The 26,415-nt window shown below is 38.7% G+C and overlaps 1 protein-coding gene across 2 annotated transcripts in view; it reads right to left on the reverse strand.

The window, feature by feature from the left end:
* Positions 1–26,415, reverse strand: part of LPCAT1 (lysophosphatidylcholine acyltransferase 1) — a 63,997-nt gene that overhangs the window by 13,711 nt on the left and 23,871 nt on the right. For both annotated transcript variants that reach the window (XM_051609656.1, XM_051609655.1), the window contains exons 8-12: positions 24,521–24,575; positions 20,892–20,974; positions 12,248–12,373; positions 2,177–2,330; positions 1,297–1,395 (exon numbers count right to left, since the gene is read on the reverse strand). In XM_051609656.1, the coding sequence (XP_051465616.1) occupies positions 1,297–1,395; positions 2,177–2,330; positions 12,248–12,373; positions 20,892–20,974; positions 24,521–24,575 (517 nt within the window). The remainder of the gene's footprint in view (positions 1–1,296; positions 1,396–2,176; positions 2,331–12,247; positions 12,374–20,891; positions 20,975–24,520; positions 24,576–26,415) is intronic.

Consider the following 26,415-nt stretch of genomic DNA (forward strand, 5'->3'; position numbering starts at 1 on the left):
CTCTTTTTTCTGGAACACTGTGAGCAAAATTTCCTCAGCTCAAGACTTTTTTAACCCTTCCAACCATAACTACTAGCAGGATAAAATGAGCCATACCTGCTTCCTCTTGCTGAGTGCTTCTCCTTCTTCATATACACACAGAACTTTTTTGAAGTTCTGTAGTTAACCTTATATTTTGCAGTTAATCAGGAAAATCAAAATTATGTATTATGAGTTGAAGAACAGAGCAGAGAGTGAACAGAATTTTTCTAAGAAATAGTTGTACTAGTTTAGTTAGATGTTGGCAAAAAAAAAAATTACCTAACCTGAGCTTTTCTTCCTCTAAAATGGTAAAAGCACATTATGCATCACGACAGCTACACTTCACTGAAATACTGCCCCAAATCCCCCTTCAAGTTTACTTTAAGCTTGTTCATTCTAGTACGATGACACAGAGCTTGCTGAACAGCATCTGACTGTGTGTCTACTTCATTATATAGATCAAATGGCATAAGTAAGGGCAGAGTCCTTTCTGCTTTTTCCTCAGGAGTACCAGTAAGTAACAGCAGCTATCAGAGGCAGATTTCCCCCAGTATTTGTAGGAAATAAATATTTTTGTTCCTTCCTCCTTTGTTAAATGTCTTTGATACTGGCCAAATGGTAAGAATTACAGATGTGTACACTAAACATTTACAGGAGCCTCATGTCTTTAGCAAAACAGTTAAGAGAATACAGGTATGCTGAAGATCCTGGAAACAACTACTCAGAAAAATAAGGCTGCCATGTAGTACCATGCAAACAAATGTTCTCAACTCCATGCATTCACCAGTGATAACAGAATCAAGAGTCAGCATCCTTCAGTTTGAGTAACACTGAAGTGCCAGTTCGAGGCAAAGGAAAAAGACTGTAGGATGCAGCAGAGTTTGCATGTCGAAGTATCAATTATTAAATAAATTAATTTAAAAGTAATAAATCAAGGTGTCAGACAAACCCATCGAAATGGTAAACATTAAGTATCACTGCTGTCACTTTCCCAAAAAGTCTGCATTACCCATTTATGTTGATGCCACAGCTAGCCACTGAGGCTAGAACAATATCAGGACCACTTCTGGGAAGCATAAAGTGTGGGCAGAGACTGCAGGACCAACACAGAAACATGGTAAGACCAAGAGGGAAGAGAATCTTATCAAGAATTAAAAAGGGGGCAAAAAGATTAATCTCTGTTCTAACAACTTGAAACATAAGATTTGTTCAAAGCATTATAATAGTAGTAAGCATGATTCATTAACCTTTGGTTTAGAGGAAAGTGTTGCTTACCTGAAATGCCAACTGAAGTGTTTCCAGGGTTTTGGATGGCTTACAAACAACTGACAGTGCAATGACAAATTCCCGAATGTCAATTATGCCATCTTCGTTCTGTGAAGGAAAACCTCACCTCAAAATACTGCAATTTGTCTGAGAACTTTCATAAATAACTAAGAGTTGCTGAAAGATCATTAGCCACTGCAAAAAAAGTCTCATTGAAATGGAATTAATTCAGGGCAAGGACCTGGGTCATCGAAATTCTGCAGCCCTTTTCAGAGTCTCAGTCAAAAAAATCATAATTCAAAGAGTATTCGAAGACAGTGCTGCTGCTGTTACCCTTAACTTGCTTATTTAGAATCTTTACATTAAACCATCTGAATTACTGAAATTAAAATCAGAGCACCAGAGGGCAAGGTAGACTAATTTAAGCCCAGAATACAGGACTGATTGATAGAGGAATGAAAAACTGGCTCATTTGCCAAGTTCCTAGGTCCTTTAGGTTTCAGGCATTCTAAAAGAACAAGTAATTTATTTACAAGGTAAGTGAAATATCAGCTAATAGACATTGCACTCAGTTGCAACAAGTTGCAGCAGAAGTTTAGCCCACACCTATCATTCTTTCTCTTCATATTTTGTATCTAGAAAGAAAACCAGTTTTGTCCAACTGATACTCCTTTTAACTTCTACTTGAATGAACACTTTATTTAGATGATAGGTGCTCTTACCTTGCTGAAAGGGAAATGCAGTAGGCAAATATTGTGCTTATGTGCTCAAAAGCAATTAGCACTGGCCCAAATCAGACCCTAGTGGATTCAATTGGATGCAACAGAATTTGGCCAAGGGGGAGTATACCATAAGTAGTACAATTTTTTAACATGATGTTGTTTCTTACCTCATCAAAAAGTGCAAACATACTTTCTAATGTGTGAGAAACTGGAAATTCCAAGTATGCTGAAAATTCTTTAAGATCAATTTTTTCTTTTTTCATTTTCATGGCACTTGTAGTATATTTATCAAGATCATCCTCAAGTGTTTCTGGCTTCAGCCTAAGGAGCATATTAGTTTTGCATATTTAAAAATAAATCCAGTTTTAACAATACAAGTTTCAATATACCAAATGAAGCAATGGATGATAATAGTCTAAAACATAACAAAATCTGGAATCAGAATTACTGAGCATCTTTATTATAAAATAATGTACTCCTTTAATTTTCAGGTTCCCATTAGTTCTTGAACTGTATTAGAAATTACTGCAAAGGCTTAGGAACCCTGGTCTTAAACTTGTGTCCTTTACCTTGATTATAAGCTGTATGTGTAAGCAGTTCAATATGAACAAGAAACACAGTCTAGATCCAGCTAATAAGAGATATTAGCCATGGAGAACTAGGTGGGATTTAGGTCACCTGAATATGGCCACATTTTAGGACAGTAGCATAAACGAATTGAGATGCCACATTTACAAATGTTACTGAACTGGAGAGGCCTGATGCATCTTGCCTAAAAGAATTCAGGAATTACATAATAGAGATTATACCATTAATCCTGTTTGTCACTCCTCAGCTTCACACTCATTGTAAAGTTGGACACCATCACAAGGTGACCCAAAGTTATAGCAGTTAATACAGATATGGAAATGCCATCAGTCCTTCCAATTGCAAACCAGATTCTGACTGTTGAATGAACAGCTTTATATTTATGCAGGTATCTACTGCATGCCTGGCTTTTTTTGTTTGTTTGTTTGTTTTTAATTTATTTTGTTTATTTGGGGGTTTTTTGCTAAGTCAAGCTTCCTGTTTTCACTTTGTGAAAATAAGTCTAACTATGAATATAATAAATGGTGCTGCAGGTATGTGAGGAAAAGGAAAATTCCCTCCCTAATACAACATCAACCAAATCTTGATCAGCAGATTTCCTCTGAACTGATTTAGAGCAACGTGAGCACCCAGACATTCCAGTTTGAAGGCAAAAGAAGCCATTAAAGTCTTCTACAATATTCTTCTGCAGTTTTCTGTTTTGCTGTTTGTTGCTGCAGACAGGGAAAAGCACTTATTTACAGAACTCACAAGCTTACACCAGAATTGTTCCCATACTACAGCTGGGACTCCTCAGCAGCTTCCTCTCAGTGACAAGAATGAATAAAATACTTATTATCAGCATTCTGAGGAGCTTCTGAACAAAGATAAGAGCATTTCTGATAGGATGAATGTCTAATAAGTCAGTTCCAGACCTTGTTTGCTGGCTGAAATGACCCTTCCTAAAAAAATCACTACTTCTACATAATAACACAACTACTATGCTGCTGCCATTACCTAAACTGACTTACAAAAGATGTGCTAACTGAACAACACCAAGCCCTATATTCCTGAATTGTAAGACCTGAACATGCAAGAAGACTTCCAGAGACCCACTGTCCCTACAGAACATTTATACATCCTCTGTCCTGGCTTTAAAGCACCTATCATAAGTTTTCGTCCCAGACAGCACAAAAATAGCAGGGAAACACTCACGGGAAACATTAATTTTCCATGATCAAGTGGAAAAGTAGCAGGAACAATGACAAAGGAATCCATGGAGAACTTGAGATGCACAGAGAACTCAGTCTCTCACATGTAGGATTACATGTAACAAGTGTCCACAGGTAATACATCCCCACTGTAGCAGCCAAAATGGATTTTAACAGTAGGATGAAGGACAGCTGGCATTTGAATACTCCCTTGAGACAAGTCACCACTGACACAGAATATGCAGTCTAACATCTGCCTCTAAATCAGAAAGACTTGATTTGCAATGAATTGACACAAAATTCACTTTCTAGAACTGAGTACTTGTTTAGAGAGTAGTATTCAAGACTTATGAGATCTCCTCTTTACCAGTCATACTCAAGCTGAAGCAGTAAGTTTTCCTCACTGATCAGCATACTTCTTTTGAGACTGGCTCACATCTCTTTCTGTGCTTACAAAATCCAAACCACAAGATGTCTGTAAGATCTGTGGAAAGCCAGGCTACTTGCTGTGCAATATTTTGCCTTCAAACTTTTTAGCTTTCTGGATTTAATTGACTGGTAAAGAGGGTATCTCACAAGTCTTGAATACTACTCACCATTTTTCAAGACGAACAACTCTGAACATTTTAAAAAAATAAATCTTTCACAGCAGACTTCACAAGGAAATCCAGACCCCCGAATGTAGGATATTTTCAGCATAATTATCACTATTTTTAGCAATTGAGATGTCTTAGAGCTAGTTTTAGCTGTATTTGACTATCTGAAAACAAAACTCCTTTCTTGCATGCTGGGAACCTGCCAAAAAACTTGTAGTGTCTCACAGAACTGGAAGCTGCATAACAACAGCTGGATTACTGTGAACTGCAAACTGAGAGAAACATGCCCTAATGCAGAGAAGCACAATACAATCAGTTTTATGCCTGCTGATGCACTTCCACACAACTTGTCGTAATGGAGGAAGGGTACTAAACAGCTGCAAAACTGACTTTCCCGATATGCTGGCACACCCTGAGTTGATCCATGAGGCAGGGTCTATCATGGTTGGTATTTGCTTTGTTCAGCTTGATCTGTGATCACCTCCTCTAATGGACAGTATTGCTTCTATCACAAATACAGATGGACAACATCCTCCAGAGGTCTCTTCTTGCTATAAATGATCTCTGAATACACTGAAATCATGACACCGTTAGCTGTGAGGAGTTATTACTTTGGGGATGCAAAGATCTACCTACAGTCTGGACCACTGTTTCAGGCACTCATAGACAACAGAAGTTTGAATTGTAATATGGATGGTAAAGGCTGTTGAGCAAGAATAGACAGGCACAAGGCCTATGAGGCAATTATCTCCTCCTTCAAGATCTGATGAGCTTATAGGGGTATGGCCTCGTATGATCCTCATGGCCAACTGGATGTCAGAATATTGTAGAGTAGTGGTCAAAATGGAACTGATTCATTCTTACCAAAATACCATGGCTTTTAAGAGAAAGAAGAATTGATTCAACACAAGTAGGTTTACTAATGTTGAATTTCACCAGGGCCAAGGAGTGTGTAATGAGGTAAACCTTGCATGCTTGCTAAGGCTGTAGAACATTCTTCCAGGGCAGACATCACTAGTACCCTTCACGTGGATACAAGACACCAATAATACTAAGGCTCAGGAAATAAAAAAAGGTAGTTAGGGATCCAAAAAGAATTACAAAATAAATTGCTGCCCATTGTTAAAGATAAAAATTATTGTGTAAGTGTAATCCTACTGAGAAAGCCAAGAAATCTAGAAGGCAAAAATACTGTATTTTTCTGAAAACTGACCTGAAAAGGTTGACTTAGTGCAAGACATACCTTTTAAAAGTGGACATAATCACCAAAGCCATATTATCTTCAGTGAAAAATATGAAGAACCTTATGTGTACTACATGTACACACCAGATCAAGAACCTGCCAAACCAAAAGATCTTGTGCCACACATATACCAATAATTAAATGCACATTCACCATTATACCATATTATGTTCTTGCTATACTTTCTATACATATTGATTTTCAATGCACAAAGTGGAAGACAACTACCATAGTGAAAAGGAAAATGTGTCATCTTGTAAAAGTATCAGTGCTGCATAACCTCAAAAAAAAAAGAAAGAAAGATCTTAAATTTTAAATACTATTTGCCAAAAAAACTTTAAATTAATATGAAAATTCAGGAAGTGAAAAACAGTGACTACAATAGAAGGATGTGAGACACATCCACCTTTGTTACCTTGCTAAACCTGGGTTTCAGAAGTGAAAGGTTTGAGAAAAAATAACCAGGAAGCAATTAAGTAAATAAAACAGTGGCAAAGTCCTGGATGTTAATAAATTGAAGGGTAGACAGAAAGCAAGAGAAAAGAGATCAATAAGGGGGCAGAAAAAAAAAAAAAAATCAAGCACAGGATAAACAAACAGATGATCCTTAATCTGTCTAGAAGTTTGATGAAGCTATCAATTTATTTTGTCTTTCCCCCCCAAAAAAAAAAAGATGCAAAAGGCCTCATCAGCCCCTAGAATTACTTCAGCAACATTTCAGGTTACACTAAGGCTTATAATGTTAAGTCTCATCCAACAGCAAGCAGAACATAGTCAATAAAAAAACACAAAGAACAAACAACAAACAAATTTCTACTTTGGATTGCAATACGTACTATATTTTGTGTGGGTTTTTCTGTTTTGTTTTTTGAAGAGAGGAGAGATATCTCTAATTTTCAGGAAAAAAAAAAATTAAAACCAAGAATAATCATAACTAGGAAGACTTAGAAAGTCTTTTGACTGAAAACTGGGAATTCTCTAAGGAGATACTGATAAGGAGCTACTGATGATGTAAAAGCCATGGTTCCATAAGAAAGGGGAACAACAATTAAGGCTAGAAAGTCCTTCCAGCTCATGGACAAAGTGAATGCAGGAATTAGAAAAGACAGAAGTTTGAGACAATAGGAAAAAATAAATTAAAATCTTAACTTAAGGATCTCCTTGCAGACAACTAACCTAAAGCAGCTCATAAAAGGTACATCAGAAATATAGAGATGACTTAATTATACTATATTAATACTTTCTGAAGGCAGAGATATTCAAAGAGGTATTGAACATAGTAATAGATCCAGTTAAAGTACAAGCAGAGAATCTCTTTAAACAGTGGGGTAATTAATTGTGGAATGAATAATCAAATGAAGCAGAGGATTTACAATGTATGAAAGCTACAATAAAGGTTGCACGTAGCTTAGTAATCAGCTCATTGGTCAGACAGAGATTATCAGGCTCAATAGAAGCATAACTGCCTGAGGACTAATGAATGCACAATTTGAGCAGATGAAACTATGATCAATTGATCTCATTGATAGAGCAGTCATTCTACCACAGAGTTCACTAGGAACTGCTGCGTTTCAGCCAAGGCTGCTGAGCTTCAGCCAGCTGTGACCTGTATAACTGCACTAACAGAGCCCAAGCTCTTCCTTAGATGAAGCATAAGAACTTGCTGCTGTGGTTGCATGGCTTCTGGATTCTGTGCCAGCAGGGCACAGTCTAAAGTTTTAAATACAACGTTACTGAATCCTGTAGATACAGAACATGAACAGAAATAACTGCAATGTAACAAACTGAGACAAAATTTGATTTCAAAGAATCTAAACCAAACAAGCTTGGATTTGCCTTACTACATAAAACCCATGTATTTAAAACTGGATGTAACCCTGAAGGTATGTTATTGCTCAAAGCCAAGTATTAAGACTTGATGAAAAATCCATAGGATAAAATTTACTGTTCTGTTTACTCAGGGATGTGACTGGATGATCTTAATGCCTCCCTGGCCTCAAAACCTTTGAATCAACAGTGAAATGACTACATTGCCAAACATGCATTAAAGAGGAAGTCCGTATTACGATCTTTATCCAATTGTGTCAGAAAAATAACATTGTAATAGCCTTCTTACTGGCACATATCCAAATCAAGGCAGGATAATATTTTACCAACGTACAATTGCTCAAATCAGACCGAGATCTTTTGGGTTGTGGGGAAGCTTCCTCACAAATGCACACAATCGTTTCAGAGTCCAAAACAAAAATCCAGAAAAGCATAATTTGCAAGAACAGTTTTAAATTGATCAGACAGGAGTCAGACAATTTAACAAGAGGATTAAACTAAATCCTGGGATTATCAACTGCATAATAAGATACGTGGGTGGTTTTTCAGGTTGAGGGGTTATTTTGCTTGTTTTGTTTCCTTTTTTTTTTTTTTTCTTTGTACTGCAAATTCAGAGCCTTTGAAACAAAGCAAGAATCTTTATTTCCCCTTAGAATTTTTTCTCATCCTACTGGAAGTCTTTTCAGATGGAGACCCCCAATTAATTAACGTAAGTTTGTCAGCTGAATGCATAATGTATGCTGTCCTATATTCCTTACAAAATACAGTACAGAATGGAAACATGACACTATGCTCTAATTTCATGTGAGGAAACAAAAAAATGAAGAAGGGTTTTTGTATATTAAAGCAGTTAATAGGATGAGACTGTAAATTTAGTTTGTTCAACACAGGATATTGAGAAGGGTGAGGTCCTCAATGACTTCTTTGCTTCAGTCTTCTCTGGCAAGTGCTCCAACCTCAACACAAAGGCCACAGAAGATGAAAGCAGGGACTGGAAGAATTCATTACCCGCCACTGTAGGTGTAGAGCAGGTCTGAGACCACCTAAAGAACCTGAAGGTACATAAATCTATGGGACCTGATGGGATTCACCCTCGGGTCCTGAGGGAGTGGGGAAATGCAACTGCTAAGCCTCTGTCCATCATATTCGAGAGGTCATGCCAGCCTGGTGAGGTTCCCACTGATTGGAAAAAAGGGAACACAGCCCCTATTTTTAAAAAGGGGAAAAAGGAAGACCCAGGGAACTACAGGCTGGTCAGTCTCACCTCTGTGCCTGGCAAGGTCATGAAGCACTGGGAAGTTGGCTAAGACACATGGAAAATAAAAAGGTGATTGGTGACAGACAACATGGCTTCACTAAGGGCAAGTTATGCCTGGCCAGTCTGGTGGCCTTCTACAACAAGGCTACAAAGATGGTGGATGGTGGCAGAGCTACTGACATGATCTACCTGGATTTGTACAAGACGTTTGACACTGTCCCACATGACATTCTGGTCTCCAAACTGACAAGGCAGGGATGTGACAGATGCACCACTTGGTGGATAAGAGATTGGCTGGATGGCCACACCCAGAGAGTTGTGGTCAATGGCTCAATATCCAAATGGAGGCAGGTGACAAATGGTGTCTCTCAGGGGTCAGTATTAGGACCAGTGCCATTTAACATCTTTGTTGGAGACATGGACAGCGAGATTGAGTATATCCTCAGTGAGTCTGCTGATGATACCAAGCTGTGTGGTGTGGTTGACATCCTAGAGGGAAGGAATGGCAACCAGTGAGACCTTGACAGGCTGGAGAGATGGGCCAATGCCAGCTCCATGAAATTCAACAAGGCCAAGTGGAAGGTCCTGCACCTCGGTCAGCACAACCCCAGGCACAAATACAGGCTGGGGGAAGAATAATGGCTAGAGAGTAGTCCTGAGGAGAAGGACTTGGGGGTGGTAGTAGATGAGAAGCTCAACATGAGCCACCAGTGTGCGCTGGAGCCCAGAGAGCAACTGCATCCTGGGCTGCATGAAAAGAAGTGTGGCCAGCAAGGCCAGGGAGGTGATTCTGCCCCTCTGCTCTGGTGAGACCCCACCTGGAGTACTGTGTACAGTTCTGAAGCCCTCAGCACAAGAAAGATATAAACCTGTTGGAGAGGGTCCAGAGAAGGGCCACAAAGATGATCAAAGGGCTGGAGCACCTCTGCTATGAAGACAGGCTGAGGGAGTTGGGGCTGTTCAGCCTGGAGAAGAGAAGGCTCCAGGGAGACCTTATAGCAGCTTCCAGCACCTGAAGGGGGCCTACAGGAAAGCTGCGGAGGGGCTTTTCATCAGAGAAGATAGTGATAGGACAAGGGGGAATGGTTTTTAACTGAGAGAGGTGAGATTTAGGTTAGAAGTTAGGAAGATATTCACTATAAGGGCGGTGAGGACCTGGAATGGGTTGCCCAGGGAGGCTGTTGATGCCCCATCTCTGGAGGTTCTTAAGGCCAGGTTGGACAAGGTTTTGTGCAAAAACCTTGGACATCCATAAATCGATGGGTCCAGATGAAATGCATCCAAGGGTGCTGAGGGAGCTGGCGGAGGTCATTGCTAGGCCACTCTCCATCATCTTCGGTAAGTCACAGGTAACAGGAGAGGTGCCTGAGGACTGGAGGATAGCAAATGTCACACCAGTCTACAAGAAGGGCAAGAAGGAGGACCCGGGTAACTATAGACCGGTCAGCCTCACCTCCATCCCTGGAAAGGTGATGGAACAACTTTTCTTGTCGCTATCTCTAGGCATATCAAGGACATAGGGGTCATCAGGAGCAGTCAGCATGGCTTTATTAAGGGTAAATCATGTTTGACTAACCTCATAGCCTTCTATGAGGAAATTACTAGGTGGATGGATGATGGTAGAGCGGTAGATGTGGTCTATCTTGATTTCAGTATGGCATTTGACACCGTCTCCCACAGCATCCTTGTAGATAAGTTGATCAAGAATGGGTTTGGTGATCAGGTAGTGAGGTGGATCAAGAACTGGTTGAAAGGAAGCAGGCAGAGAGTTGTAGTCAATGGGGCGGAATCTGGTTGGAGGTGTGTGACTAGTGGAGTCCCTCAGGGGTCGGTACTGGGACCGGTGTTGTTCAATATCTTCATCAACGACCTGGATGAGGGTATAGAATGTACTCTCAGCAAGTTTGCTGATGACACCAAGCTGGGAGGAGTGGCTGACACACTGGAGGGCTGTGCTGCCATTCAGAGGGACTTGGACAGGCTGGAGAGTTGGGTGGGGAGAAATCTGATGAAGTTCAACAAGGGCAAGTGTAGAGTTTTGCATTTGGGGAAGAGAAACCCCCATGTACCAGTACAGGTTGGGGGCTGACCTGCTGGAGAGCAGTGTAGGTGAAAGGGACCTGGGGGTCCTGGTAGACAGGAGGATGACCATGAGCCAGCAATGTGCCCTTGTGGCTAAGAAGGCCAATGGCATCCTGGGGTGCATTAGAAAGGGTGTGGTTAGTCGGTCAAGAGAGGTTCTCCTCCCCCTCTATTGTGCATTGGTGAGGCTGCATCTGGAGTATTGTGTCCAGTTCTGGGCCCCTCAGTTCCAGAAGGACAGGGAACTGCTGGAAAGAGTCCAGCGCAGAGCCACAAAGATGATTAAGGGAGTGGATCATCTCCCTTATGAGGAAAGGCTGAGGGAGCTGGGTCTCTTTAGCTTGGAGAAAAGGAGACTGAGGGGTGACCTCATCAATGTTTACAAATATGTAAGGGGTGAGTGTCAGGGAGATGGAGTTAGGCTTTTCTCAGTGTTGACCAGTGATAGGACAAGGGGTAATGGGATCAAATTGGAGCATAGGAGGTTCAAGGTGAATATTTGAAAAATTTTTTTTACTGTGAGAGTGACAGAGCACTGGAACAGGCTGCCCAGAGAGGTTGTGGAGTCTCCTTCTCTGGAGACATTCAAAACCCACCTGGATGCGTTCCTGTGTGATGTGCTCTAGATGACCCTGCTCTGGCAGGGGGGTTGGACTAGACGATCTTTTGAGGTCCCTTCCAACCCCTAGGATTCTACGATTCTATGATCTAGTGGTAGGGTTCCCTGCTCATGGCAGGGAGGTTGGAACTTGATGATATTTAAGGTCCCTTCCAACCTTAATGATTCTATTCTATGGTTCTATGATTCAATAGGATGAGAGCAGAAACAGCAGAAAAATTGGAGAACAGCAGCAACAACTTCTGCTATTTGGTTTATGTGCATTTTTTGACTGCTGAAACTTTTCTGAAAACCAAAGCCAAAGGGAACTGACACTATGTAAAGAGAGGAGCCACATGGCACATACTAAGCCTCAATTTTGTTGCAAAGTTTATCTAGCAGTAACCTCCTCAGAAGATCAACCATTTCTTGGAAAAGTGTGAACCCTCTTGCCCTCACTATTATAAAGTTAATCCAGTCACAAGACTGCTACGGCAGCACTGTTCTCCCTTCATAGATGTCACAGGAAACGGCAACTGACTCTTAATTTTATCAAGTATTAGGAATCCCACAATATTCCTGACCCTCTTCAGGAGGTTTTTTCTAGTTTTGTTCAGGAATGAAGACTTTAGACACTCTGCTCACTTGTCAGACTGTGCAAACATGAATTTTTTAACCTCTACTCATCAGGATCTACAAGTGCTCTCTGCAAGTGGAGAACAGCATTGGTTTAATTTAATATATTATTATATCATTATATTCCCTGATTGCAATATGACAACATTCCATATATATCTGTAATATTCTTATACAAAAACAATATGAAAATAGTTATATAAGTATTGTATATGCTCACCCAAGGCTTCTCACAAGCTTTGCAAACTCTAGAAGACACGTGTCTGAAGGCAGACGAAGTTGTCCTTCAGACAAAGCCAGCCGACAGTCTTCAAATGTATAGTCTGTCACTGAAACTCCCAATGCCCTTGAGTAAATCAAAGAAACACAGTAAGCAAGATAATCTGTAAAACCTGAGCAGGAACATACTTGTTTTACATAGCAAAAAAACCTGGAACTATTTGCTCTTTATTCAGAAAAATCACAAGGAAGAGCCCATAAAATAAAGCTGTCATACAAAGAATGAAATATGGTATTTGAGCCATTGCAGAACATCTATTTTGACTTTACTAGTATAAGAAAATATAAAAGAACACAAGGGAAAAGTTAGGTAGTGTATAGACAGTCAAATTTCTTAAGATTTTAATAGAAGTGAGTAACAAAGTTTTAAAAATTATTAATCTAGAATAAAATTACATATTTATTAATGATTATGTTAAAGTATTGCTATTATTACTAAACTAACATATTAATAAATCAATAATCACCTAAGTAGAACTACTACATTTCCTTCAGGTAGTATTTAAATTACACAAATTATACAACATTCCTCTCTAAAGACTGCCTAGAGCATAAAGTATAAAAGCAAGCAGAGTTAAACTCCAAGCAAACATAAGTTATTTTAAGTGTATGACCTAAGAAAGGTAGAAAGAAAAAACTCCTAAGTTTTTATATGCCAAACAATTAAGTACACTTTAACTTTTCCTGTGCCAAAGTTGAGGGAAAGACACTTTGGTTTGGAAGAGGCCTTTAAAAATTCAGTATACAAACATAAAACGCAATGTAGAAAGCAAACACTACTCCATATGACTCACTTATCTGTCATGTTTCCATTACACTTGATTTTACATATATTAGTATGGAATATCATCCTCTCATCAGCTGGGCAACAACACAGAAAAGGGGAAGCTGGTCAAAAATAAGTTAAAAACTAAACTGAAATGGTGAAGTGTTCATTTGTGATACAAGATGACACACCTTATTAGGGAGTGAGGAGAAAACACAAGACATTTCCCAAAAAGGTTCTGAAAGGACAAAAAATCCAGTATGACTCCGCGACTGAGTAAAGGTGGTAATTAGAAGGAAAAGGCTTTTTTTAAAAAAGCATGTTCTCTCAAGGAAAACAGAGAAGACAGAGAAGTTAAAACATAACCATAAGGAGGCAGCCAAAGCAAGAAACAATAACTCATTAAAACTAAAAGCTAGAAGCTTTTCAAACACATCAAAAGGAAGATGACTAAAAAGACCAGGCCACTCAACCTGGGGGAATGGTAGAAGACTGACTGACTGCTGTCCCAGAATCAATGCCAGATTAAAATAATTTCTCCTAAATAATGGTGCTCAAATATGTTGAAGGAGTCTATCCAAAGAGGAATTTAAAGAAAAAAAAGCAACAAAAGACACACCAACAAGAAAGACTAACAAACAAAACCAAACACAATACAGAAGAAATTCCACACAAAAGCAGGGATCATCTCAGACTCAGACAAACCATAAGGGAAAAATAAAACAAGCATCTTTTACAGCCACGTGCATCCCTTACAGAAGGGGCAGTATTTGGGCCAGACTAACAGTACAGGAAAATTCCCACTACAGTTAATGCCTGCAAGTATGCCTAGCGTCAACACGTACACAAAAAGAGACTGAGAAGGATAAAAGCATTTTCTCTTGCTCATCTGTTGGCAATTTTCCAACCTCTGGACTTCCAAAAAAGGCAAAACGAACTGAAAGACTGTATTGGGAACCTCAACGGCAGCCTTGGCTCTAGTGAGCATGAAATGGTTCAGGATCCTCAGGGCAGCAAGGAGCATACACAGCAAACTTACTACCCTAGCCTTCAGGAGAGCAGACTTTGGCCTCTCCAGGGACCTGCTTGGTAGAGTTTCATATGGTAAAGCTCTGGAGGGGAGAGAGACCCAAGAAAGCTGGTCAATATTCACAGAATCACCTCCTCCAAACACAACAAAGGAAGTCAAGCAAAAATGCCAGGAGGCCTGAGTGGATGAACAAGGAGCTCCTGAACAAACTCAAACATAAAAAGGAAGCCTACAGATGATGTAAGCAAGGACAGGTAGCCTGGAAGGAATACAGAGAAATTATCTGAGCAGCCAGGGATCGGATTAGGAAAGTTAAAAGCCCTGATAGAACTAAATCTGGCCAGGGACATCAAGGGCAACAAGAAAAGCTTCTATAGGCATGTTGGTGATAAAAGAAAGACCAGACTCGCGGGAAGAGGGGAAACAACCTCCATTTTTTTAAAATGGAAAAAAATGTGGAGAACTACAGGCTAGTCAGTCTCATCTCTGCACTCTGTAAGATCTTGGAGCAGAGTCTCCTGGAAACTATGCTAAAGCACATGGAGGTCACTGGTGACAGCAAGCAGGGCTTCAGGAAGGGCAAATTATGCCTGACAAATCTGGAGGCCTTTTATGATGAGGTTTCACTGATGGTGGATAAGGGAAGGGCAACTGATGCAATCTACCTGGACTTGTGCAAAGCATTTGACACTGTCCCACATGACATCCTTGTCTCTAAAATGGAGAGACAGGGACTGGACGGATGGACCAGTTGGTGAAAAGGAACTGCTTGAATGGTTGCAAAGAGTTACAGTCAACAGCTTGATGTGGAAGTGGATGACAGGCTTGAGAGGTGGGCCTGTGCAAACCGCATGAAGTTCAACAAGGCTAAGTGCGAGGTCCTCTCCATGGGTTGGGGTAATTTCAAGCACAAATACAGGCTGGGTGGAGAATGGACTGAGAACAGCACTGAAGAGAAGGACTTGAGGGTCTGGCTGATGAGAAGGTCAACAAGAGCCACCAATGTGCACCTGCCGCCCAGAAAGGCAACTGTATCCTGAGCTGCATCACAAAAAGCGTAGCCAGCAGGTCAAGGGAGGCAATTCTCCTCCTTTACATGGCTCTCATGAGACCCACCTGGAGTACTGTGTCCAGTTCTGGACTCCCCAACACAAAGAGGACACGGAGCTGTTGGAGTGAGTCCAGAGAAAAGCCACAGAGATGATGAGAGGGCTGGAGCACCTCTCCTATGAGAACAGGCTGAGAGAGTTGAAATTGTTCAGCCTGGAGAAGAGAAGGCTCCAGATAGACCTTATAGCAGCCATCCAGTGCCTGAAGGGGCCTAGAGGAAAGCTGGGGAGGGACTTTTTACAAGGCTAGGTAGTGACAGGATGAGAAGTAACCATTTTAAGCTGAAACAGGGTGCACTTAGATTAGACATTAGGAAGAAATTCTTCCTGAGAGGGTGGTGAGACATGGGAATAGGTTGCCCAGAGAAGCTGTAGATGCCCCTCCCTTGGATGTCCCTTCCCCTTGGAAGCGTTCCAAGGCCAGGCTGGATGGGGCTTTGAGCAACCTGCTCTAGTGGGAAGTGCAGGGGCGTTTGAACTAGATTATCTTTAAGGTCCCTTCCAACCCCAAGCATTATGTAACTTACATACAGACTTTCAGAATTACAAAGATCAGATGTAAAGAAGAGGAAGAAAACTTTTGCTCACAGAAAAGTTCAGTCATAGGATCAAGCAAGGACAGATAAATAAGAGTTCAAGGGGCTCTTGAGTTCAGAAGATAAATCACAGGCTGCATAAGGCTAGCAGTTTAACACAGAAGGACCTTCATTTCAGCTCAGAATGCTGAAAAAACTTAAGTCGGGGAATTTACTGTGCTAAGACTTGTGAATTTTTCAATTTCTTAGAATAATGAATGTCATCCTAGAACTGACTGCAAAGCCTAGGTGCAACTACAACTCTCAGGATTTTCTACAGAACCAGTTACCAAACTATTCCAAGACATCTTCAAGGCTAATCTTTTTCTACTTCAATTCAACTGCTAGGGGAAAAAAACACAAAAAAAACCCCAAAAAAGATAATTTCGATTTGAGATGCAAATTACAAGTGCAACCTGATGTTTTTAATAAACTAGGAATATAACAGCTTTTCCCAGGTGTTCATTTGGAAGCTTTTTTTTTTTTCTTTTTTTTTCTTCATACTACCTCTGCTTTCACAGTCAGTTAACCTGAGCCCTGGCCTTTTTAATGTTCTGCAATTTTATATGACCAGATATGCATGTCTCGCTTGAGATACCTTACGATTCTCTCCTTTCATACCTTACCTGAAATGCTGGCTCTTTACCTTTCATGGCATCACACCACATGAAAATTCTAAAGTCAACAAGCCACTTCAAAAAACAAAACCGAGATAAAACCTTCTTGCAAACCCAATCTGTTACATGTAACAGTTCTACATGTTACATCCTGACTTCTCACACCAAGAAGCTTCCTGTGTCTAATGCTTGTGCAGTCATAATAAAAAAAAAAAATTATCAGCTTTCTCATTTTCTGCATACCAATCAACTACACATACAAATTTCTGAATACAAACCAGAATGTGACTGCTGTAATACTATGCAAAGTGAGAGAAAACAGTACAGGCAATACTGTGACATCCTGAACCTACGCTTCAAAAAGACCCACATTTTCTAAGTGCTGTACACTGTTAATAAGCACAACTGTGAACTAGTCTAGAAAATATTTCAAAGGTTGCTCAAAAGTCCCTTTTAAATCCACTATAACCTTCATAGGGTGCTGAAGACATTGAAAAGGATAGAAAATAATGTTATTTTTACTTGACTATCAGGTGTTCAAGGCAAGGCTAGATGGGGCTTTGAGCAACCTGGTCTAGTGGGAGGTGTCCCTTGCCCATGCAAGGGGGATGGAACTAGATGACCTTTAAGTTCTCTTCCAACCCAAACCACTCCATGATTCTATGTTTAAGAAAGAGATAGAAAACGTGGTGGACAAATAACCCCAGCTTCTAATAATCATCTGTACAGGAACTTCCTGAACCAAAGACTATTTTGCACAAGTCTGGCTTAAAACATTGATGGACCAAATTTTTTACAGTATAGCTCAGCTCTGATGAATTAATTTTCTGCATCTGGTTCTCTACACAATTTTGTACATGTTTTAAAGCATATTCCCATTTATATTTAGCTGATATACTGTAAAGTGCTTTATATATATCTCTTCTGCTATGGAAAATAACAGACTTGCCTTACTATTAATTTCCAGAATACTCATGATTTTACTGACCTTCCAAACAACCCTCCACTTTCCTCAAGAGTACAGTATCTCATGAAAGTTTAATTTTTAGACAGAAAAAGAAGCTACTAACAGCTACATTTATTCCTCATGTTAAAATTGGTCCTGTAATTTTAGGTCTGGTAAGATCTTGTAGGCTTGTATCTCACATCTTCAAGATTTGAAAAATGAAGCAGGTTCTCTTTGTGTTGCCAGCATTGAAAAATGTAGTTCAAACCAGACTGTTGCAAAATATTTATTAACTTAAAAAAAATTATTTCTTTCTTGAGAAAATAAGCTTAGCAAGAAACTGCATAGAGTTAACCCTGTTCAGTAACTACATTTGTCTAATTGCCACACTTAACAGCATTCTTGGAAATAAACCAAGTGCAAAAGGTATTTCTCATCTCCATTTTGGTATATGGCCTGAAATCTAAACAAATGGATGCTTGTTACGTCCAGCAATTCAGTAATTCCACTTATACTGATTCTCATGCCTTTGATGTTACAAAAAATAACCAAATAACTCTTGAATTTTCCAAGTTGAGTACTTAGCAGCCAACCAGTGATTTTGCCGAATCACATATAAAACTTCAGACAGTATAAGCACAAGAGCACAGCAGTTTTTCCAAAGTTAAATTTAATTGACCCCTGAAAATATAACCAATAGCCATGAGATAGACCAGTTAAGCTACTGTAAACCCACATCCTCAAGGCTATTCCTCAGCAACTAGCATTACCATATCACATACAGTATCAGAGATCACATTCTGATGCTGTCAAAGCCTGCAAAAAAAATTAATATTAAAATCTGATTTTCACTAGGTAGAAGATGCCAAAAGGTCAAATGGACACAGAAAACTTTCTGCAGCATATTTTGCTTTTACAAGCATGCTGGAAACAAGGATTAATTTCTCAAAAGCAAAAATGTAATCCTAATATATCAAGCTGATAAGAGTTAGTGCTTAACAGTATGACATGCTCCAACAAGGAGAAAGTGATCCTGGCAAGAACTTGGGAAAGTAAACTTAAGGAAGATGTTTCCAAGTTCCACACTGCACTTTAATTGATTTAAGAATCTACTGTAAATATAAAACCATGTCTTTAAATGTTTGTGCAAGTGGAGAAGAAAAACAAAGTTACTGGAAAAATGCAAACTAGATTACGACATTTTCTAAAATGTGCCCTCATGTCTAAATATTTAACTCGCGCAAAGGAACCCAACCAAATACCCACTATAAGCAAGCAAAGTATTTCTAGTGACATCAGTGATGTTTGGATCATATTAGCAAGGAGTGACAAAGGGTCAAATATTTAGAAGAGGAAAATATACTTCATTCACATTCTAATAATGCTGAATTGGTATAAGTGTTTAATTTAGTATGAAATAAGCTAAAGATAAAAAATTTCTACCTTAACAGAGTGCTTTTGCAAATCACACTAACTTAAATTACTAAGATCAGCTTTACCTTAATTGTTGCTGCAGCTAAATGTTAGAAAGCGTGGTGGTTATTAGCACTCATTGTTTCTTCATACTCATTTAATCACCTTATTTTCCCACAAAACAAGATTGAATTGCAACATCTAGGCAAATTACTAACATTTGGCTTTAACATAAAGCTCACAAATGACAAACACTTGGTCTTGCTCTCATGAGGCCCCACCTCAAGTACTGTGTCCAGTTCTGGAGCCCCCAACACAAGAAGGACATGAACTTGTTACAAGAAACTAATGTCCTAAGGCAGCAAATCAGAATGACAGCATCTCCCTGATCATCTATATAACTGACCAGGAAGTATCTAGAGACTTCCCCCCTCAACACTCACATCTGTGGCTGCCCACAGAAAAGCTAAACAAAAAAGGTTAAACTAAAAATTCTCCACAGTCAGCAAAGACAAGCAGCATAAAAATTAGACATCCTTTCAGGTGCTTTGTTCAACACTTAACAGAAGCTGTTCACAAGACAAGATTATGGTGAAGACAAACAGATTTCAGGAGTGGAAATCCTGTCTATTGTTGCACTCCGCAAGTTCTATCAACTCGCCTTGAAATCAGGGGAAAGACACAAGGTTTTGCTGCAACACTGGTTCTAGACTCACAAATACACTACTATCTGGGACTGCCACCTCTGCTGCTGTAAAATATCCAATAGGATTAGATTATCCTTCCAGAGTTGTCTTCCAGATGGGGAGGAAAAGGAAAGCAGATATCTAAACAGATCCTGAAGTGACCTCTTGACATCAAAATGGTATACTGCCACTGATTTAATCTTCAAGAAAAGGAGACAAAATCTAGATGAAGCAGTAATTTATTCAGCAATGCAGAGTCCAAGGGTGGCACAAGGTTGTAACTGCTAGACCTCCAGAGAGACTGACTCTGAGCTGATACCTTAACTCATCAACAGTAATCCATTATATCCAGGCATCAGCACTCTGTTTTATTCCAAGCTGCATTTTAACTTCAGAACTTTGATATCCAAACATTTATTTTCCTTTCACATCAACACTTCCTCTCAAAACAAGCCATATTTGCTACCCCCCTTCTGACAGCCTTTCCTCTACACTTCCATCCACTTCTGTCACCCCAAATGCCCAGTTCTTCTGAGGTGGAAGGGAGAAACAAAAGGACAGGGGAAGTCATGTCTCTCCTCCTACACACACAGAGAAGGTTTAAAACATGCCAGTCATAAACTTCAGTAGGCTTTCAACATTTCTCCTTATACCACACAGTCCTTATCATCTAATTGGAGCAGAGTTCAGAATAAAGGTTTAATAACAGAGCTTTCTACTCAAAGTCAGAAGTTCTTTCAAAATTAGGATTGGAAAGATACATAAATCCTTCAGGATCTCTGTAAATACTGAAAAGAGCACCTACTGACTAACAGAAGATTTACCGAAAGAAGAGAAAAAGAATGAACAGGAGAGGTCAATAAATACAACAAAAGAGAATGAAGGTCTACATATTCAATGTTGGCTTTATTTTACATTATAGACAAGTATTTTAAGTGTCATCACATTAACATTAAATTTCAATTAGCTTGCATTGTATCAGTGCTCTATTTCCAACATAAGTAGGTTTCCTGTGCTTTACTATTTGAACTACCACAGGCTAACAATGAATACACAAAATTATTTTGAACCTTACTGAGAAAGTCATAGCTTAAAATGAAACCTTGTAGCCAAAAAATTCAATGACATTAACTTTCATAAAATTCAACTATACCTTTCTCCCCAGAAATCTAAACACCCACAGTAGCAAGCAGAACTGGCTTGTGATATGAAGACAAGTTTAAAAAACTGACCTAACTATCAACCAGTTCCTGCTCTATCTGTGGCTCCCTGTCCTCCTCAGAAAGGCAAAGGCAACTGCTATATAAAATGTTTTGTATACACTACTGCAGACTGTAAGTTTCTTTGTCAGCATGTAACTACTTTGATTTTATTTTATTACATTTTTATGATCCTCAAATTAAAAATCACACATATTTTAATTCCACATTACAACATACTTACTCTGCCATTACACGTCTGACGTTATTGGCATATAATACTGGATTTTTTCTTTCTTCTTCTGAAGGAGTATACACGGGTAGAAACTGCATACAGAGAACTGGATTATACCAAGAACACTGAACATTTTAAACAACCTCTTTTACAGCAATATGGTGAAAAATGTATACAGGTTGTTGCTTCTCACAAAATTCTATTAACAAAAGTCTTATGCAAAATTAAATATTAAACTCATACTTCATCACACATCTAAAAAAACATGCAATAGCAACTTCGCTCATTTCATACCTCACGGAGTCCAAGCAGAGTTTTATCTTCCTTTCATAAGTGGGACCAGGATTTTTTAAATCATTTAGAAGTATTAGCATATTCTTGCACAAACTTTTCTCCTTCATCCTATATTGTTCAGCTTTTCCCAGATAACCAAGAAAAGCACTTGCTACCTGAACATTTTTCTATAGCTTAAATAGTAAGAATTAAAATTCTCAGGACATCAGGTATTTACCGTTCCCCCTGCACATTTTGAAATCATATATGACTGTTTACTCTACACATCAGAATTGTTTTTGTCTTCGATTGTTGCAGATTTTGACTGATTTCTCCTTCAAATTGGACACTAGTTATTAATACTCAATCAAAACAATAATTCTGCATTTAGCAGATGGCCACAGAATCACAGAGCAGCTGAGGTTGCAAGGGGAAAACTAAACCAAGAACTGCTGGAGAACTGCAACAGAAAAGGCAGCTTTCAGAATGGGATGGCCTATTTTAAAAGGCCTTCCAGCTCTTGGCTATGCTTTTAAGTGTTCACTGAAATATGACGTAAGGCCCAAGATCATGGCCAATCTCACCTACAAAAGCCCTCAAAACATCCCATTTTTGCCAAGTACCTAACTTCTCAGACAGAAGGAACAAGAACAGAGTACTCCAATTCCCACCTCTGCTCAGTACTAGACAGGCAATTCCCTTACTAGTGCAATGGGATAATTTATGCCCTAAGTGAACAAAATGCTCATAATCCTGTGGACGGCTTCTGAAGTAGAAACCAAAACTGTAATAAGTCTAGTTATATTTCATATTATTACCTATGGGTACTACAAGATGAGAATTTTGATCCAGAAATTTCACTGGTCTTAAAAACATAGAACAACAACTGGGAAATTAAAAAAAGTTTATCATTTAGGCAACTACTTCTCCATTAACAGGAAGTTAGTTGTATTTTAAGAATTGCACAGTGGTATGATCAGCAGTACCCAAAATGCTGCCACTGGATGTTTATCTGTTTCTTAGAGGCAATAAATGATGGACAAATCTTAATTTATTTTGGGTTTTGCTAGTTTTCCCTATATGCACCACTAGAACTAAAAACATACAACTGCTGTCTTCTAGGTTTACAAGCAGGTACACCAGCCTGATGAGATGCAATATACAAAAGGACAAAGACTGGGAAGCTAACAGAGATGGAAAAATTGTTCCTTCTGCTTCCAAGCCCCAGTGGGTTTGCAACCCTTTGGGTTGCAAATTGCTGTCAAGTCATTCATCCAAATACAGGACAAGTTTGAATACGAGGTGATTTCAGAAGTGTTCTACATGTCTGTGCCTACCTGGACAGAAATAGCATGATCATTTCAGCACCCCTAACAACTTAAGAGAAGAACTCTCAGCAGCTGCAGACTGTGATGGATGTATGAACATTGAAGCTGACAGGCTAGCAAAACAAACTGTCATGAGCCAAAATAAACTACATGTACAGATGATCACGTATCCTTTCTTGTTTGCAAGACTGCTTGCATACCAGTTCCAAACACAGGATGGCTGGACGGATGGGCCAATATTTATAGCAGTCTATTATAATATCTATATAGATATTTGCTTCTCAATCTACATGCTGGATGACAATTATTGTATGTCAGAACATATACTATATGCAGAGAAGCCCAGACCAAACTTGGGATCCTGACTGCTGGCTGTTAGACCTTACTACCTATCACTTAATTGAAAACAATCTGAAGTTGTATTATTTTGCTGCACATCTCCCTGAGTCACTGGAGTAATGCTGCTATTTGACAATGTCCCTGTGCTGATGGAATAAAGCACGAATAAAAGCCAAGAAACTTTGGAGACCAGAGGAAAAACAGAACAACTAATTTTTCCTCTATGTTCCTAAATGTGCTGCACTTCCTTATAAAAACAGATTCAACAAGTAGCTCTCAAGTACTCTGCCTCATACATGAGAGCAGCCTTGCAAATAGTTCTGTTCCTCTACCCTCTGCCAGCTCCTTTTTTAATATGGAGCATTTCAGAAAGTCACTAGCACTTTTTTTAGTTGTTGTTGACTAAAGATCATAATATGTCCTTGTGCAAAATCTGTATGAGCTACAGAAACTCAGCATCTGCTAGCAGCTGCTGTCTTGAAAATCAAGAAAGCTCAGCAGTGTTCACTTCTGTGTGAAAGAACTAATTTTACTTGCCTAGGGCAGAAAAACATGTTTCTGAGATGGAATAAAAACCATGCCAATGTCTTACCGCTGCATGAAGCACTTGCTTCCTGGCCACTACATTGAATTATTTTTAATTTTTTTAAAATATATATTTTTAATAGTTGAAAACATGCAACTAAAGTGATAATACAAACCACAAATTTCTACAACAGATAGAACTGTTCAGTGCCTGGTAATACATACATTTATTATGTCTGAGAATAATTTGTAGCATAAGTAAGTAAACACAGAGCACAGCAATGATAAATACTGTGATTGGCATTTGTTGTACATTGCAATACTAACCTATTTGTTATATATTACAATAATAACCTAAAGGTGTACGCAAATGTTTTCATCATCCTGCTAATTTACCCTGCCACCAGTTCCATCAGCCAGAGAAAAACAGCTGTTTAATTATAAAAAAACGTGAGCAAAAGAACTGCAGAACATCTGCCAAATATCCTATGTAACACCTTTAAAATACTGTACTTCTCCATAAAAAAAATTAAAAAATCTAATTACTCTCTGTAAAATGCGTAAGGACAGAAATTTAAAAGGAAAGGTTTTAATTGTTTTTGTATTTTCAAAACAATGGACTTCAGCCTTAGGATCACAGTGTTTTCCTCAAAACAAAGTTAAAGAATATTTAGAGATTTTCTTTATGTTTTCAGATTTCACATTCTGAACAGTGCAACCTAATAAAAAAAGCTAGCCTGACATTAAATAACCTATCTGGCCTGTAAGAAAACACCTACGATGATTCTTCTATGGAATACAGTCCTTACGCTGTACATCACCATTCACACACTTGGATATCTAACATGCACAGTTGGTATACTAGCTGAAATACTGCTTCGGCCATTAAAAGACAAAAAATTTGTTCATGGAAGACTCTTCAAACAGAGTCAGAAATCTATCGACTCAATTTTAATTAATAGCAAACTCTTAAGCCGAGTGGAAAACCATATTTTGTTATTTTTTAGGCTACATTCTCAGATACAGATGCCATCTGTCTTAAAGATAGGCGGTATTTTAACTTGTTTTTATAAACATACACACAAAGCTCGAATACAAACTTTTACTGTAGAATTAAGGACAATATTATGTACCCTGATACCGTTCAGAATATACTGGGGTTTTTTTACTGACCTCAATTTCCACAGAATTATGAAACTGACACAAAGTAAGCCACAGAATTTCTAACCTAAAAGGGGAAAGAAAAATGGAAAAGTATGGAGGAAAAAATTTACATGTAGTGAAACAACAGTACATTATTCTCCAAAGTCTTCCAGTAACATTCTTACTTGTAGGTATGATCATACTGAGATAAAAAAAAATTAACAGAACTTTGAAAGTACTTCTGTACATTCCATTCTGTAAGGTGGAATAGAAGCCATTTACACTGATATTTGCATCTTAAACGACATACAGATGCAGGAAGACAAACTGTAATATGATACACAGGTACTAATGCATACAGTAAGATATGATGTATTTGTAATGTCTAAAGAGTGAGTCTGCTTCAGGAAAATGCTGTGTTCACCACAGAGTTGGCAAGATTAATTACAAACACTAAGATTTTATCATTACCTTGGTTTGGAATCAAAGTTCATTACACTTCAGAAGTCTGATAATGAAACGCAGTACGTGTGTTTTAGTAGCCTAAGACACAAGGTAACTGGAATCAACTTGACCTTAAAAAGCAGCAAGATTCAAATCCAGGAAAGGATTTAGTGAATCTAAATTAAGGAGCAGCGTTAGCAGGCACATTTCATACACTACCTAGGTAGTTACAGCAGTCAATCACTGAAAGGGGGGCTGGTTAAAATCCTCTGAGGCAGATAAAAAACAGTTCCTAGAAGCAACACTCATTTTACTATACACTCAACCAGGGCTGCAACACATTTTCTTTTCCTTCCTTTCTACTGACCTTCCAAACACATTAAAGCAAATTGACAAGAACAACAGTGGAACTTGTTATTATAAATGTATGTCACTAAAAGAAAACCTGAAAGGCAGGTTTCTACACCCTTGTCCAAAAGCATTAAAAAAAACAGTAAGTTACAAGTAAATTTCTCTCTACCAACTCACTGCAACCCTCAAAGACTAATCCTTAAATTACAACCATCATTTTTAAAAAAGGATAGAACCTGTATATAGAGAAAATGTAAGTTGTATGCTATAGTCAATCTATTTTTTTCAAAGTAGAGTCAGTTATCTGAGTACTGTCAAACTAATAACATTATTTTGCATAAGTGGAAGAAAGTGCCTAGGTTTCCACATGACAAGTTTTCAACTCATTTTATAGGCTACTTCAATTCAGAACAAACAGAATTCTCCTGGGTACAGGAACATTTCCAAATTAAGTTTTGGCTAATGCTATGAAAGAAAAAGAGAGACATTTGCTAAGGAAGTGAAGACTGTACCAATCTTAACAGTATTTTCTGCTAAGACATGAAAAATACATTTTAGGTTGCTCAGGAGAATTAATGCTAATTAAGTAAAGCTGTAATTTAAACTGACCCAGTGAATTTGCATAACATCACACGTTGCATCAGATTCTGAGTCAGCTTTAATTTAACTCAACTTTATTAGCAGAAGTCAGCACTTCCAAATAAGGGTTTTGTACACATTAAAGGAATCTGAGTCAACCCAGTTACAAGCTCTTTCCCTCTTCTTCCTTCTATGTGTTCTTGACTCCTCAGATAGGATGCTAAGCTGGAAGTAAGCTAACTACCTTTCTCCCCTCTTGCTGAGTTATTTAGCTAGACAAACCACAGTATCAATGCAAGGGAATAGGTAGAAGTTCACAAGGAAAGAAGAGAAATCCCTGCATGCAGTAAATGCTGCAGTACCTACTTTAACACACTATTGTGGATTCATCTACTTCAACATGATGATTTAATTAAAAACTGAACCTTTAAAGGTGATCAGTTATTTCCTCAAGTCTCCAGATCTAGATATATGCTTAATTAGACCTGGTTCCCAGTACATTTGAAGGTGCAAAATTAATTGACAAAATTCTGAATTACTTGAATCTTGGC

Source organism: Apus apus, chromosome 2 (genome assembly GCF_020740795.1).
Source record: "Apus apus isolate bApuApu2 chromosome 2, bApuApu2.pri.cur, whole genome shotgun sequence".
NCBI lineage: Eukaryota > Metazoa > Chordata > Aves > Apodiformes > Apodidae > Apus > Apus apus.